The sequence below is a fragment of the Parambassis ranga genome, chromosome 18 (genome assembly GCF_900634625.1).
Source record: "Parambassis ranga chromosome 18, fParRan2.1, whole genome shotgun sequence".
Taxonomy (NCBI): domain Eukaryota; kingdom Metazoa; phylum Chordata; class Actinopteri; family Ambassidae; genus Parambassis; species Parambassis ranga.
The window spans coordinates 2,586,558-2,602,814 of NC_041038.1; the positions used below are offsets into that span (position 1 = coordinate 2,586,558).

Below are 16,257 nucleotides of genomic sequence, written 5' to 3' on the forward strand. Positions count from 1 at the left end.
AGTCTAGTGGAAAGGCAAAATGCATGCGGCCTTTGATGCACGCCCTGACAGGAAGACACAGGAAGTGGTGGATGGTTGCCAAGACAATGCCCTCCTCCCCCTGCCCCTCTATCCTCCTTTCTTGTGTCTTCGATCTAAATTCTGCACTTCTCGAGCCTCCTTTCTCCTCCTCCTTGCCTGCTTCTTTATTTCAGTGTCTCTTACTAACTGCACTGTTGCTTCCCTGCCTCCTTACGAGGCTACCAAAAGGCTTCAAAATGTGATCGATATCATAACCCAGCAGTGCACTCCGTCTCAGTCATGTAATTGCATTATGAAAGCACTGCATTTGCTTGCAACCACAATAAGTACAGATGCACAGTGAAATATGCAAATCATCTCCATAATTATAGTCATTACAGAGAATGCAGAGGCTATTTGAACACATTATACTTTAATTGTTTTGGAACTTGCTCTACTAATCTTTAACCATCATATGTGAGAATCAGGAAATCCTGTCTGCATTTGGATTTCTTTCATGTTACAAAAAAGGCTGCATGTAGCTATGACAAGATAATATTCTGCCAATGAAAAGTTTGGAAAGTAGTGAGAAGAATTTTTAATATGTCAAAGCCATTTGCCTGCTACATATAAACATTAAGCTATTTCCAAGGACTTTCACTGACCTTGTATGTTCATTATGTCATATTACTGTCATGGGTGCTGTTCAAGTGAGGGTAATGTCAGCAGCTTTGCCTTAGCTTATCTGGGTGGATCATGTTTTTCTAGGGTTCTGCTGTTAACACTTCTGTTAACATTTCTATTGTCGTCATGTTAAATTTGACCCATCCGGTAGTTAGAATATAGCATGAATATCATTTTCTGGGCTGGATGAGAAAATTAAAGACTCTGCACGATTCTGCAGAGCTGAAGAACAACTGTTCCCGTAATTGCCCGTGTTATAAGCAAATACAGAGCTGGAGAACACAGTTTTGAAGTTGTGTTTATACCAATCTGTGGAGCAAACATTAGCTCAGCTCGCTAAGTTTGTTTACTGCGCTACTGTGTTTGACTTGTTAAAGTACTGTTCCATATTTCATAGGGTATATATGTCTTTCTTTCCCCCCTCATATTATGCAGAACTTTGTATAAAATCTATTTTACCAATGCAGCTGGTCTCTTGGATCAATTGTGTGACTGTGTATACTGTTTATACCTGCCTCTTTATGTTTGTGTCAATTTTTCCCTCAGATCAGGAAATCACTGGTGTTGTAAAGTTTGAAATGGTGGACATAAATTTGTTAAAGTGTATCACACTTGCACTGTTGCAAACCACCTAAAATTACCTCATATTTCAGACTATATCCATTCTTAAAATCAGAAAAATACATCTGAAAAAAATCTACTCTGAAATCCAAGCACAGCCTGCATTATCTCGAAATAAACGTCTATCACACATCACAGAATATGAATATGATCCATTCTTGACAGGCTCCCTTCCTCTTTTACATGCACAAAACACACCCTCTCTCCTTTTCTCATTGCCTGAAATGGGTTCTCCCCACCTTCTCTCTTTGTCTGTGCAGATTTGTCTTGTAAAACACGTCAGCTTCGGTCGTGCTGGACACATTTCTAATAACCTTTCCTTCATTTCAACAGTCTGTCAAACCCACGGGCTACAGCAGCTTAGCAGTCAGCACTTTAAAAATCCACTCGTCTTCCTCTCAGCTCATGTCTAACATTGGATATTGTGAGTCTTCGCTGCAAAGGGTGCATGTCGGCATCATCGGATTTCTTTGTAAATATCAAACAGCAACAGTTTTAAAGTCCCTGGGGACCTGGCTCAGTTTCTTTAGTGACAGTGACATGTTGAATGTTTTTTGTCATGTAAATTAAAAATAATTAATAAAGATGAATACCTAAAAGTGTATCTAGAAGGTACGAGTACTTCAAAGGATTTGCTGTTTTAGTCTTGAAGGTGTTTTTGCTGTGCATGCACAACATCTTCCTCTGTTCCTACGGGTGTGTGTGTAATCAGATTATTCTGGCTTAACACTGAGTCACTTATATGTCACACACATTACTGTTCAACCCTGCCAATCACAACAAACACCATGTGTTAATGCAGCAAATTTTCCTGTTTTATGTCTATTTTTTAACAAGTGCGTTAGCTGCTGGCAAACCAAATGTAATGCTCTCAATACGCATCACTGTCAACCGTATTATTACCTTAGACTCATGCAACATAATGCTATATGCACTGTGACTTTACAAAGAGTATATACACGTTTCTGGGAGCTGATTTTATGCTTTATAAGACCTTTAATGTTGCTCGCAATTAGATTTAAGGTAGATTTTAAAACCAAGTAAAAAGAGTTGTTCAGCCCACATTGTGTAAATGGTTCGGTATGGTGAGTGGCCGCCATCTTGGCAGCAACCTGACTTAAGCTGACTAAGCAAAGAAAGAATACAGGGCACAGAGCAATTTATTTGCTGTATCTGGGTAACCTGCTCATTAAGAAGACTATCAGTGGGTCTCTGTGTATTGATTACAACAAGAGAAATGAATGTGAACCCAGATCCTGACTGATTCTTTTTTCCCATTGTTACCAACCTACGTACTTGATCCACTAGCCACAAGCATTCAAGACACCACAAATGCCATACCTATCTCTACAAGGCAGTAAGATGTAAGATTTCATACCTTAGTGTAATGTGTTATCGTTCAATGTTAAAGAGTGTTTTCTCTTAGATAATCTAAGAGTGAGCAACAAGGTGGAGAAGGGCACCAAGGCCACTTCGTTAATTATATATTAAGTTGTACACAAATCCAAAACTGTTCACATTCAGACTTTCAAACTTCTCAACAGCCAGCAGACACACTCTGTGCAGTGCCCTTATTTGAGTAGTAGCTGAATCATCCTAGATGCACAAATGGAACAGCTGAAAGTAAGTGACTAACCCTGGCTGATCTGACTCTCCTCGATCTCACCATATAAATGAGTGAGGCTAAGCTTTTGACCGAGCAGGCCACTGGTCTACACTGCTGTGCCTCAGGTCAGCACACACAGCAGTGAGCAGCAGTCTGAACAAAAAGAGAGGCAAAAAGAGGGAGGTGAAACATGAGAGGACGTGCAAAGGCAAAGATGGACACTGTCAGATTTGGTTTGTAAGCGCTAAACCACAGGCTGAATGAGGCCTTCTGTTCTGACCTCGATCTTCCCCACAATGACAACTACAGCACCTATGGCTGACTTCAAACCTGCTTGTCTTCGTCTGTTTATTAAAGGTTTTAGTTTGTCTCATTCACATCTGGTGAACATACCAACATCAAAGGACTTTGGGCTATCTGATGAAGGGTGAAGAGAAGATATTTCTCTTCAGGGAGCTACAGGCGACCATACTGTATGTAACAGCAATTGTTCATTCTGGAAGTAGATTCTGCCTGCGGAGAGATGCTAATCTGTTTTCTCCAATCATCCCCTTTTTCTACCTTTTTTGTTCTTTAGAGGGTATCAACTGAGCCTGGCAGAAGAAAGAGGTGATATAAAGAAAAAGATTGAGCAGAATCATTTTTTCTGGCATCACTAGCAATATATATCATATTTTCTCTGCTACATGCTGGCATGTCTCTCTCTCTCTCTTTCCATTATTTATCTGTATGTTTTTATTTCTTTTATTTATTTATTCGTCTCTAGCCTGTTGACGACGCTGATGTTGCGACGCAGCCCTCAGCTGCTGCGTGCATTATTTTATTAGTATTGAACCTTTCTTGATGAATCTCCTCAGAAAATTGAAATATTGCCGAATGGGGAGATGTGGGGAGTTTGAGCCTGATGCATAGAGATGGATGAAGTCTCGGAAGGAATAATTTATAAGGCCCCCAGCTCCTCCTGCAGCTTCGCTAAAGAAGCACAGCTCTGACAGCGCTGAGGTTAGCGGTTCAAATCTCGAAGGATCATCTGGCAGCACTGATGTATACCCTGCTGGAAGGGACTAATTGAACAGAACTAGCAGTTTAAAAGGCACTTTTGTAACAGCTTACCAGGGTTAAAACCAGGCCTACTGCTAATAAAGTTCTTTTAAAGTGCAGCAGCAGCTAATTCAAGATCAATGTTTGAATTATCTTAATTATTGATCTTGCAAGGCTGTATACACCAGGTGCAAGATGTGAACATTTTAATACAATTCATGCTGCCTGTGTCCATAATGGCAGATTTGTGTCACAATTTCATAGTTCTTTTGGATTTGCCATGTGCAAGATAATAAGATGTGAAAATTAAGTATTATAATGATGATCAGCAGTAGAATGGGGTGAAATGGTCAATATTTCGAAGAAAAAAAAAAACATTAAATTCCATCTCTAGGCACATCCGTGACACATACTGTGCAAAAATGTAAGTGTTTCGTCAACTGAACTTAAATGTTCATGCTGTCCATTAAACTTCAGATTTTGTGGCTCTACTAAAGGCCTGAGCTATTTTTCTAGCTTATTTCTGCATCAAAGCAATGCTTTCTCCACCCAACTGCACGAAACACAGCTATAATGGAACCTGTATGCTGGTAAACATTTCCATTTGTGAGCTGCTGAGTCGAGCTACTCCCACTGATTCACCATCAAGTCCTGCTCTGTGTTGACGGCTGCTGACTGCTGAGAGAAGCATGTGGTTTGTCTGTGAGCCTGAGGCGGCGGCGGCAGCAGCAGCAGCAGCAGCCGGTCCTTCCCTCGCCTCGTCCATCGATCCACCGTGACTCTGCAGGAGCCAGATGAAAACCTCTCGCTATGATTTATGGGATGTCGTCTCCACGGGAACCAGTTGGAAGCCCCTCCCTGCCTGTGTTTTGTTGAGGGAGCTACCTGCCTGAGGGTGAAACCAGTTCTCCTGGGTCCTAAGGACTGATTTTCTGTGCTAGCCCAGGAGTGGGAAAATAACGTGGGTTTTAATGAGATAACTGTGCTCCATATGTTTGTATGTAAACCAACAGAGAGGCATAGAGCCATCCTTTACTGAATTCACGTGGTGACACAGAAGTGTTTCAAGCATCTGGATGTGGATTTTGTCTTTTCGCAGTTCTACATTTTAAGGATTTTTTTATTGGCATCACTAGCAGTCAGCACAAAAGTTTGTGTTGTGAAGGACTAGCGGGTGGAAACGGAGGGTGCATTTAAAAGAGGCTTTAAAGTAGGGAAGCCCTGTTGCACTGCATTGTTACTATATATCTTTCAATGCTTTCTTGATGGTACAATATGCTGTATAGCAAGTGTTACGTGCCGGTACTCATTTGTTGTGTGTGTATGTCTGTTACGTGTGTCTCTGCTTTCTGTGCAGGTTCCCAGTGCACTTTCAGTGAACCAAGTGGATCATCCACAGCTGAGTCCACTTGGCTCTCATCAGCACGCCTATTTTCGCTGGAGTTGTGCACATGGCCGGGGCAGTTTGTGTTTGATTTGGCGTTCTATTATTTTTTTTTTTTTTTTTTAAACGAAATAATGCACAGTCACTGTTTCTGTCTGCTGTCTCTTCCTCAGGCCTGGGTAACATTATTGTTGCTTCCCCTCATCCCCTGGACTAACCGGGGAACGTAACAGCAAGCATATTTAAAGCAGTTACATCTAACAGCACTAAAATCCTTATTTGCATGTTAAAGCAAGCTACTGAAGTGTAAACAGTAATTTTGCATTATTACTGTACAAGTGTCTGGTCGTATTACAAGTTCAGAAACATATTCATTGCTGAGTGCCTTGGAATTAATGGAAAAAATGACAACACATGGCTAGCTTTGCAACTCACTAAGCACTTAAGTATTAATTAAAGGGCCATGAATAGCCGCCAAATGTTGTCGTATTTGTTTATCTATGAACAAACAAACACGTTCATGTCAGTGTCCCACTTTCTTCCATTTGCACTGATGGCAGCATTAAGAAGTAATTCTGCAGGCTTAATCCACTTAAAATTAGAGGAGATTTTTAAGGACATCCTAAAAAAATAGATACAAGGAAAAAAGCCTCAGGAGACTGAGAGTCCGTGGTCATTTTCTAAAAAATGAAAGGAATTCAAGAGTATATTGTCTCACGTATGTTCAAGAAAGATTAGCTGTTTTTTGCCCTCTCTGTGTCTGTTTCTCTCCCCCCCTGCTGTGCTGCACATGTAAAAAATGATTTCAAATCAATGTGGGAGGAAAAGCAAAGGGAAAGGAGGAGCAAAGAGAAAGACAACCCCCTGGGGCAGCTGGAGACTGCTGAGGCTAGCAAAGTCATGCCTGATCTGACCAATATAAATACACCAGGCATGATGGTGAAGGATGGGAGATGAAAAAAGTTCATATGTCTGCAATACTTTTTTTTAAACAATAATACTACATTATGATACATACACCAGTTACAATGTGTGGAGTATTAGCAGTGATGAAAAACCTCTATCCACCCCACTTACACTGACAAGTCTAGTGTTTCATGTTGATGAATAGAGGTCACTGCTGGAAGGTGTTTTACACCTGCGTGACATTTCCACAAAATGCACTGTACGCCATTAGGTTGGCACTGTGTGTATATTTGCGTGTGTGTGTGTTATGACATTTGTGTTTCCACCATATTGCACATCTCAGAAAACAGCAGGGGAAAAAAACAGTCGTGAAACCTGATGTATAGTGCTCTCTATATGTGCCCAGGGAGCTATAAGTGGCAGTGACGAGGTGTCAAGAGCCGAGGCTGCAGTGAAAGAAGGGAAAAAAGAAAAAGTCCAAGTGACGGAGGTGCTAGAAGGGGAACTGAAATGTGTTAGAGTGAAGAAAACTGACATACATAGAGACAATATGTATGAATGTGTATATATTTAGTAACATTTATCTTTGTGTCTGTGGTCAAAATATAGCTTTTCAGATGTGAAACCTGCCAACATGAATTTTTCAGCCCTTTCTATCTGGAAAGCTTATACTAGAGATATAAAAAAGACAAATGTGAATCCCATCTTACAGTACCCTAAGCAAGGAGAGAGAGAGGGTGATGGAAGCCTCTACTCTTCATATCACACCTGCTGACAAGATGGAAATATTCCTCTTTTATTGCTCATATGCCTAATAGCGCCCGGGCAGACAAAAATGTCCGCAGTATGATCTGACTTGAAAGAAGGGGATTCTTGACGGTAAAAAAAGGAAGAAAAGTCAAGAGTCACCTAATCCTTTCCTTATAGAGAATATGGATTTCCATATTTTGCTTAATAACACCTTAAATGGAATATACTGTAAAACCAGCAAAAGGTAGTTTTTTTTGTGACCTCGATGGGATTTTTAGGATATTATTTTGTTTATGTATCAAAGCCCCACCCACACCAAATCCTAAAACTCATATGAAATGTTTACAGTGTTGCATAAGAACCTGACAAGTCTCAATTTTACATCTTAAATGACCTTTCTCTTGACCATTCACTAAGCCCCTCCCCTCAGCAATGACTGCTCCAGACATTGCAATCATGCAAAACACATGATAGGCCTGTCAAGCTTTCTTTACACGTTGAAGCTGTAGGCAATGGGATTCCATGGTGCTGCATGGAGGCCACTCCTGTATATCAGGGCATGTGCATCCATTAGGAGCTCTGTTCTGGAATTGGATTTAGGGAAATTTACACTTCAGCAATCCCCGGCCAAACTCATTATCTGAAATAGAACCTTACTCAGTGGTTAGCCCCTTATTTTAAATGGCTTTTATCCTGTAATGGTAAAAGTGAAAATATGCATGCAATAAAGTGTAAATCTAACGTTGGTTTTGCTTGTCCAAATACAACTGTAAGCTGAAGTTAAGCAGATAAACAAGGTTGAAATAAGTGTGTGAATCTTGCGGTAGGTTTAAGTAGCTGAATAATAAGTTGCATTGCAAATTTACAAATTTGCAAATGCATTTGCAAATTTGAGATACAGAAGGCTTGACAGGCTTGGCAAGTATACTAAAAGGGGTGGGGCATAGAAAAATCTCAATTATTTAACCAAACCCCTCACCTCCCACCAACCCCTCTTGTCACTATGTCCACTCACCATCCTCCGTGGGCACGTAGACATTGAGGTAGAGGCAGTCTTCGCTCTGGTTCTGGATGTAACCCGCTGCCACGTCCAAGTTGTCTGTGAACCACACAGGCAGCATTATCTCAGGCAGCACCCCATGCACGTTCTGAGGGCACACAGGAGCAAACTGGGTGGCATTGCGGATCTCCTGCCAGGAACCTGGGGCTTCAGGTGGTTGAAAGCGGCGGTCGCCGATGGGCGCTGTTGCGTAGGGCACACCCAAGTACTGCTCCACGGGTCCTAAAATCTCATTGTTCAAGTCCTTCTTGATGCCTCTGAGTTTCCCATAGTTGGTGGTGACTATTGGGTGTTTAGATGGATCCATCCTCTGGCTTGAGGCCAGGCTGCAGAGCAGGATGAGGCCTAGCACAGTCATGAGGTACCACTCTCTCATGGGAGTAGGGGGGCGTGTCCTTGACAGCAAACCCCACCGACTTAATTTACTTGGAGCAAGAGGAAGGGGGCACATGGCTGAATTTATTTTTTTTTAGCCACTTGCTTCTAGTCTGGGAGAAGATCTGTCCTTGAGACAAAAAGCAAAGGGTGTATTTTGAAACGTACTGTCAAAACCACTGAGTGAAGGTGAGCTAGAGGGAAAAGCAGCTGCTGGGCAGGAGGGGTCCTTGGGGTACTGGCAAAGGAAGCAGGACCTCGGTGTGGGTGCCAGGTCAATGCTGATTATGAATGATCCAAAACACTTCCCCAGCCATGGTTCTGTTGCGTTCCATACCTATTTGTCTTCTATTATCCAGACAATCAGACTGATGAGGAATTCTGCAGAATGAGACAGAGAAGCAGGAGGGGGGGGGGTGCGATTCAAAGAAGGACAGTGATATATAGAGAGGAAAACAGGAAGGAGGTGGGGTGAGAGAGGAAAATATAAGAGAGATTAGAGCTTATCTGACACAAAAATATGTTCCATTAAATGTTGTCAGCGATACATTTTTTTCCTTTTAACTGTTGCCAAGTAATAAGAGCATTTCTAAAAAGGAAATAGTTGAAGATAATTCTACATCTACAGTGTTGATTCTAGAAACATTTCTTGTTATCAGCCAATTTAATGCCTATCATTAGCTGTCACATAATTAGGCCACTAAGCTCCATCCTCTACCAACTAGCAGGACAGTTGCATTTACTTCTACAGTATTATGATTGTGATGATCAGCTGTGCGTGTTACCATGGGAACCAAGAAAACTAAGATGTCTATCTTTTTAACAAGCCAAGCATTTTTGTTGCTAAAAATGACCAAGCACATTGCTTGCTCCTGTGTGAACTAATTAATGTAACCTACTGGTAAATCAAGGAGGATGCCTAGTAGCCATATTAATGGGATAATCAAATTTGACAAGCATATCAGGAAGAAATGAGACTCAAACAAATGCAATTTATGTGATTGCACATTATCTGACCCATGGAAATCTCATATATATACTCAGTGCTGAGTGCACATTTCTTCATGTCTCTCTCTATCTATTATGCATGAAAACTATAAATTGGACATGTTCTCTCTGTCCCGGTCTGACCTGAATGAGGACAGGCACCAAATCCCCCTGGGTGAACTGTGTTTAACCTGCCAGCTTACTCCTGGCACGCACACATCTATGCAGAGAGCTAATGCAGTGCAGCAAGTGTAGTCACGCCACTTGACAAGTTTTCATCTAACAGCACTGATACGGATGCCTCAATATTTATGAATATTAATTTCCTAGAGGCCTCAGTGTTGCTATTGGAGATAACAGTACAGTAGCCAGAATGGACAAATAGTAAAGGCTAGAGATTAGGGTGAGCCTTTCACTGCCCAGTAAGGTCAAAGGTCAATAATGTGCGCCTGTAAGCAGCTTATAACAACCCGGGACTTTCTGGCTATACGCAGAGACGCATGACATACACACAGTAAGCCCACACATGAATGAGTGCCCACACACTGTACACTCATTCATGTAATCTACAGCGGAAATGTGCAAATCCTCATGTAACAGACCCAGAGTCAGTAAATGCATAGAAGAGATTATACCGTCATAACATTGTTGGGTGGTGTTATGTAACGGGACAGTAATGCCCTAGCCGTAATGAAGAAGGAAAAAACCTCTTTTATGCTTACCGAGTCTTATCTGACTTTTAAAATTCATCGTCACACCTTCCTCTCTTTTACATTCTTTCCATGCCATAATTGTCCCATTTATTAGCCATCATTAACCGTATTATTGCATCGCCTGCACCCATTGAAGCGCTGCTGTGTTTTTGTTTTCTCTTTTTTCCTCTCATCTTCTACCACTGCCAATAAAGCCATTTGGATTTGGAAGAATGGGAGTTGAGTGTCCTGAGGCAAGACGGGAGATAATTAGTGTCTATAGGCTGATGAGCAGATAATACGAATAAGGATGCTCATTCATGTAATAATAAACTTTCTTATGCACAACAAGCTTTTTGAGGGGAGGAAACACTCAGACTTGTGGGGGAAAGTGTGGTGAAAACAGATTTGTGGTCTTCTGGAAAGTGGTAATTGTGAGTCCGTAGTGTCTGTAATCGCTCATTGTCTTCTTTTGGTACAGTGCGTTCAGACTACATATATTGGATCCTGTCTTTGTTCCTCTCAGTGTGGACTTTGTTGTGCTGCCCACACGCCCCTGTGTGTCTTTGGATGTGTATCCGCTCATAGAAAACTGGGCAGCACAATGTGTGCTCTAATTAAAGCATAGAGAGTCTAGAGGCCGGCCTGCTTTGCGTTGGGCGCTGAGACGAGCCCTTCACCCCCACACACATACACCATCTACAGTACCATTAAACTTTCATCCACCAAAATACATAAAAGAGACTGAGAGATCGAGAGGCAAAGATGAAGAGAGAGAGTGGGAAAAAGAGGAGCCCAGACCAAGGGGGACAAACGGGAGATGAAAGGTGAGAATGTAGATAGATGGGAAGCGGGTGCTTGTTAATGAGAAGCTTCTCTTTGGACAGCAGAGTCCTTCATAAAAGCAGCATAGGGTCAGGAGAGACTAAGGAAAAGGGACGTCTGACAGACGGACATCCACAGGCGACGGAAAAGAGGTCAACTGGACTTCTGATATCTTAAACCTTTACCTCGAGTGTAGGTAGGGCTCCCCCTTCCTCTTTAACTAATTGATTTAATTGATTTTATACATGCCCATATGTGCAGCATTTATTTGGGTACCACAGTGCATTAATGTAATCTGGTATTTTAGGTCACAAAATTGAGTACTTACAAAACTCACAACAGGACATTTTGATGCCCCTGACACCGATTGTGCGGTCCATACAAGTTCAGAACTTTATATTGCAGTGAAACTTGAGGCAAAATTCTCAAAAATGTATTTTATCCTTAAATTCAGAGCTGAGGTGAAACAGCACAACTCCCCACATAAGTCAGATTTTATGGTAGAAATCCAACACCCCGGCATACATGAATCTTCCTGGAGGGACCTCCAGAATTTCAGGGTGCATCTGAGTGTTTAATTGCTAATTGGCTCAATTAGATTGCCTAATTGGTCCAGCTCTGCTGTGAGTGGATGGAGAGCTTAAATGATTGATGGAGCAGAGAGGGACAGACGAAATGGAGACGTGTGAGGAGAGCTGAACACGGCAAGACATTCATGTGTATGTGAACGCTTCTAGCACAGACTATCATACTCGCAGACGTACATTTAAAGGGGCAGGTTTCAGTCTCACTGCATGCATACACACTCATCCATGATTCATTTCATCAGAATGTTTTCCTCAACTCCCGGGAGGCACAGAGACCACACAGGTCGTCAGTATAAACATCTTTCTCTGCACCTCTCTTTCATGTCCCCAAACAGTCATGAGAGTTGCCACAAAACCTCTGGAGGATATTACAATGCCAAAAAAAATTAATCAATTTTCAATTCAGCCTTTTTACTGCAGGTCGTATGATTAAGATATGTGTGACTCTGTATCATTGATACACAAAAAACAACTTTGTTCCACAGATCAAACAGTTCACAAACTAGGCCTGTAGCACACATTTTCTCCATTTTTTTACTCTTAAAGTACTATGTCAGCTGTCCATCTATAGTGTGGGGATGGCCAAACTATTATCACTGGCTGCAAACCAGATCTATCCCATGAAACATTTTAATTTGACACATAAAACTGTAAGTGAAACAGTTTTGTTGTCTAATTTGTTGATCTGAAATATCGCCTGCCGGGTAATGAACTCCAATAGATGGAGCGGTAATGTCCTTATTACCACGCTAATAGCTAAACTATAACAATGCCATCATTGCTCGGTACAGTCAATATCTCCTCTGCTCAGAAGAAGAGGAAAGTTGTCAGTGAACGCTGAGCATATAACTCAGAACGGACACCTGAACGCTTCTCAGTAAGGTAGAGAAGAAAGCAGGAGTGACTGATCTGTCAGGAGTAGCTGTTGCTGAGGGGAACATCAGACAGTTTTTTTTCCACTAAAAGGACTGTCTTATAAGTTAAAGGAAAAATAAGACGGCTTAGTGTCTCAACAGAGTGCCAGCTTAGCGAGATAATACATGTTTACAAAGTAATGAACAATGAATCTAGAGGAAGAGAAACAATTCATGTCAGGGTTCTGCTCACAAGACAGAAAGACTTAAGTTGGGACCATAGTTTGAGGGTCTCACTTGGTCACACTTTTACTTCAAATCAAGGAACATGCTGTACACAGAACAACTGACCTTCCCTTAACAGAGGAGCTAACTGCTATAAATAATTATACAGGCCTAAATATATTTTTAAAAAAAAAGTGAATCCTCTATGTGGTAGCATCACAACAAATGGGTCACAGAACCTATTAGACACCTATTGATGAAAACACAGGAAGGAGTATGACACATAAAACCTGACTTTCTCAGTAAGCACTGTGAACACAGGAATTTCAATGCTAATTTTACAGTTCTGCATTTGCAGAACACCAACATCAACACCCAACAAACCCTGGATGATGACACTATAAGCAAGTCAAATGCAAATTATTTTAAAGAATAAACCTAAAGGGATAAACTGAATTGGTTATGTATCAAAACTAGAACAGCAACACAAACAATCTTTAGTTGTTGCTTTCCATGCACAGCAGAGCAGTTGCAACAAAGTTTCCAGGGGAACGTCTGTCCTGAAATCATGACCTGATTATTTGAAAACAAACCACACACTGGGAAAGTGTCACATTAACCCCAGGGTAAATCCTCCCTTCCTCGATGCACAGCCTATAGAGTACAAGTGCAGTTCTATTTCCATTCATAAACAGAGGTTAAAAATTATATTTTCACTACATCCTGTTTCCATCATTAATGACTGTGAGGAGATGATCTGAAGCTGCTCAAGTCTTGGATTTGGTGAATGACCCATATTCTCATCTAGTTAACAAAACTATTACAAACTCCGCAATTCGCTGCACAGACAATTAGACTGCATTGCAAGTGCTCTTTTTATTGCATCGTTCTCTTCAACATGTCTGAACAATTTTCTCCCCCATTAATTACAATAAGCCTCAGCAGAGATCATTTTCCACAGATTATTACTTGAGCTTTCTTCTACGGATCTCTAGTTCAACACTGACACCAGACTTTGATGTTGTTGCCAGGAGGGTTGGTGGGTGTGGGGGCCGCTTCATTGCTCACATTAGGGCAATGATTGCCTCGTGTTTAACAGCAAGACCACTTTGGTCATGTTTAATTGTGACGATTGCCCGGAACCACTGTAACAAAGGCTTTCTTTAATTTACCTGCTGGTAATCCTCTACGTGAAGGTCATGACTATGGTCATGGGGGTTGAAGTGTGAGCAGAAAAAAAGGAAAATATTTACTAGAGTCCAACATTTATCTCTTCTTCTCTACTTATTTATATCTTACAAACTTGGTGATCCTTCTGAATGCTTTGTACACTCGGAAACAAAAGGTCTTGCTTTTGGGCAGCCAAGAATTGCATCATGAGTTGAAAGGAACTGGCCAGAGAATAATTAAGTGTCCTCCAAAATGTCCGATACCTCACAGTGAGAAGTAGAAATATTTTTCTCAGCAAAATGCACTTTTTCCACCAATATCTAGATCAGTCAAAAATCAAGCAAACAAGCAAAGATATTTTGCAAATAATACATTCTCTATTAAAGCCCAGTGCAGAGAAGTAGAGAAGAGAGAAAACAATAAGAATGAGAGTATTAAAAAATCCCTTTAAGCAAAGACAATTAATGTGATGGCGATCATGGAATTAATCCCAATTAATTACCTAAATCAATGGACAGCCCTGATAAGAATATTTTACTTCCAGAAAAATGGGTATTGACTTGGTCAGACTCTGCCTATGTCTGTACGAGCAAATATTTTGGACATGAACCTAAACTTGAGCTGCGGAGCACCGAGTAAGATTACACCTTCCACACTGTTCCAGGGTTTCTGCCAAACTTGACAACACTGAGCTGGCTCCATTTAGATACTGACCTGGAACTTGGTTCTTATAACCTCTTTCAGACATAATCTGACAGAACCTGAACTACTTCATCTCTGAATGATGACCTGTGTAGTCAGACAGCTTTCAAAGCAGACATTTGGTCTAATGTTTTTTCACCTCAATGTCTCTTCTGCTGGAAAAGGTTCATCTGTTTTTCTGCTTTGCTCAAATCAGCTTGGAGATCCTAGGCTCACAATTACATTCTTCCACAGAGCTTACCAAGCACAATCTAAATCCCACTAAAACCAATTTCATTCCAATACAACTGCAGCATCATCCACTACAACCTCCGCTGCAATTGCCTCCCACCTGTTCCTTCATGTTGTCTCACGGCTGACCGCTTCACTTGCTAGATTCGACTTAATGACAGATAATAAACTGGCTTTGCTAGGCTGCAGGAGCTGGCTAATACCTGGAAATCAGTCCCTGCCTTATAACCTTATCATGGTAGGATGGAAGTAACACAAATCACAGTGTTTGCAGGAATTTATACTGGTGAATGCACAAATGCAAAAAAAACATGCACAGTGTATTTATTTTATCAGCGTGCACCCAGCCCACACATAGTGCTCATACACACACAAATATATATATATTGGTCATTAGTATCTCACGGTTGACAGTCTCTGAATTCACACAGCTCATTTGTTTTATCTATTTGCTAATTAATACATCAAGACCAGGAAAATAAGATATTTAAACATCAACACATCCCTTAGACTGTATGTAGAAAAAGTATGTCTGTGTATATTCACAGAGCTGAGCAGATCTGTGTGACAGAATTTGATGTATTGATGGCAAGGTAATTTTGAGGGCATGGTGGAGTGGTTGCTGAGTGGCTGGACAGAAAAGGGCCGTTTCATCTCAGCAGATGCCACATTAATGCCAGTAGATGGGGCGGATGTTCAGTGTGCGCGTGTGTGTGTTTGTATGTTTGCAAATCCTGCTGACAGCTTCTGTGTGGGCTCTGAATAGAAAAATGCCGGCGGGCAGGTCAGTGTTCAGGCAGGCTCCTGTCAATCCCTTATTTTTTGTTATTTATTTCATCCTTCCATCTCTCTCTTTGAGTTTGAAGTCAGAGCAAAGATCAACAGATATAGCTGAAGGGAGACAAAATGTTAAGAAGATGGTGGAATGATTGGAGCAGCCCAATCAACAGAAGCTCTTTGATAATTATAGTGGTAAATAATGAAGAAAAATATTTGTAGGTGACTTGATTTTAGATAAAGCTGAGTATTCTGAGCAGAGAAGAACACACAAATACATTCTCTGCTATTTACAGCAGAGGTAAGCGTTTGGACAATGTTTGACAAGACTTCAATTGAATTACGAGCCAAAGAATCAAACTAAATCACTGCATTTCAACCTAGGGTTGGGCGATAAGTCGATTTCCTAATTAAATTTGCTCTTTAGGACGATTTGTTTTTCATAAAAATTGATTTTAACTTCCACCGCAGACGCACCCCCCTGTGCTCCGGTAGTGAGCCTCCGGAGGGCTCAGCCCTCCCCCACCTGTTTCCAACAGAGACGCACTTAAACAACATGGCAGCCATGAAAGTGTGCCTTTCAAAAATGTTTCTATTGTCTATCCTCACGGCGATCTTTATTAACACAGATGTCCCACTCTTTCCTGAAAAAAGGCTTTTGATGTGTAAAACTCTTCCATAAAATTTGAGTAACTTTTTCTGCCTCATCAATCTATAACATTTTCTGCGATATTGTATCTCAATACAGTGCTTCTATCCAATACAATGCTCATTGTCCTT

General features: G+C 41.2%; 1 protein-coding gene across 1 annotated transcript in view; it reads right to left on the reverse strand.

Annotated features, from left to right (window-relative positions):
- The window catches only part of nlgn2a (neuroligin 2a), a 151,492-nt gene that overhangs the window by 88,383 nt on the left and 46,852 nt on the right, over nucleotides 1-16,257 (reverse strand). The window contains exon 4 of the mRNA XM_028429364.1: nucleotides 8,008-8,808. Within this exon, the coding sequence (XP_028285165.1) occupies nucleotides 8,008-8,503 (496 nt within the window). The 5' untranslated portion in view covers nucleotides 8,504-8,808. The remainder of the gene's footprint in view (nucleotides 1-8,007; nucleotides 8,809-16,257) is intronic.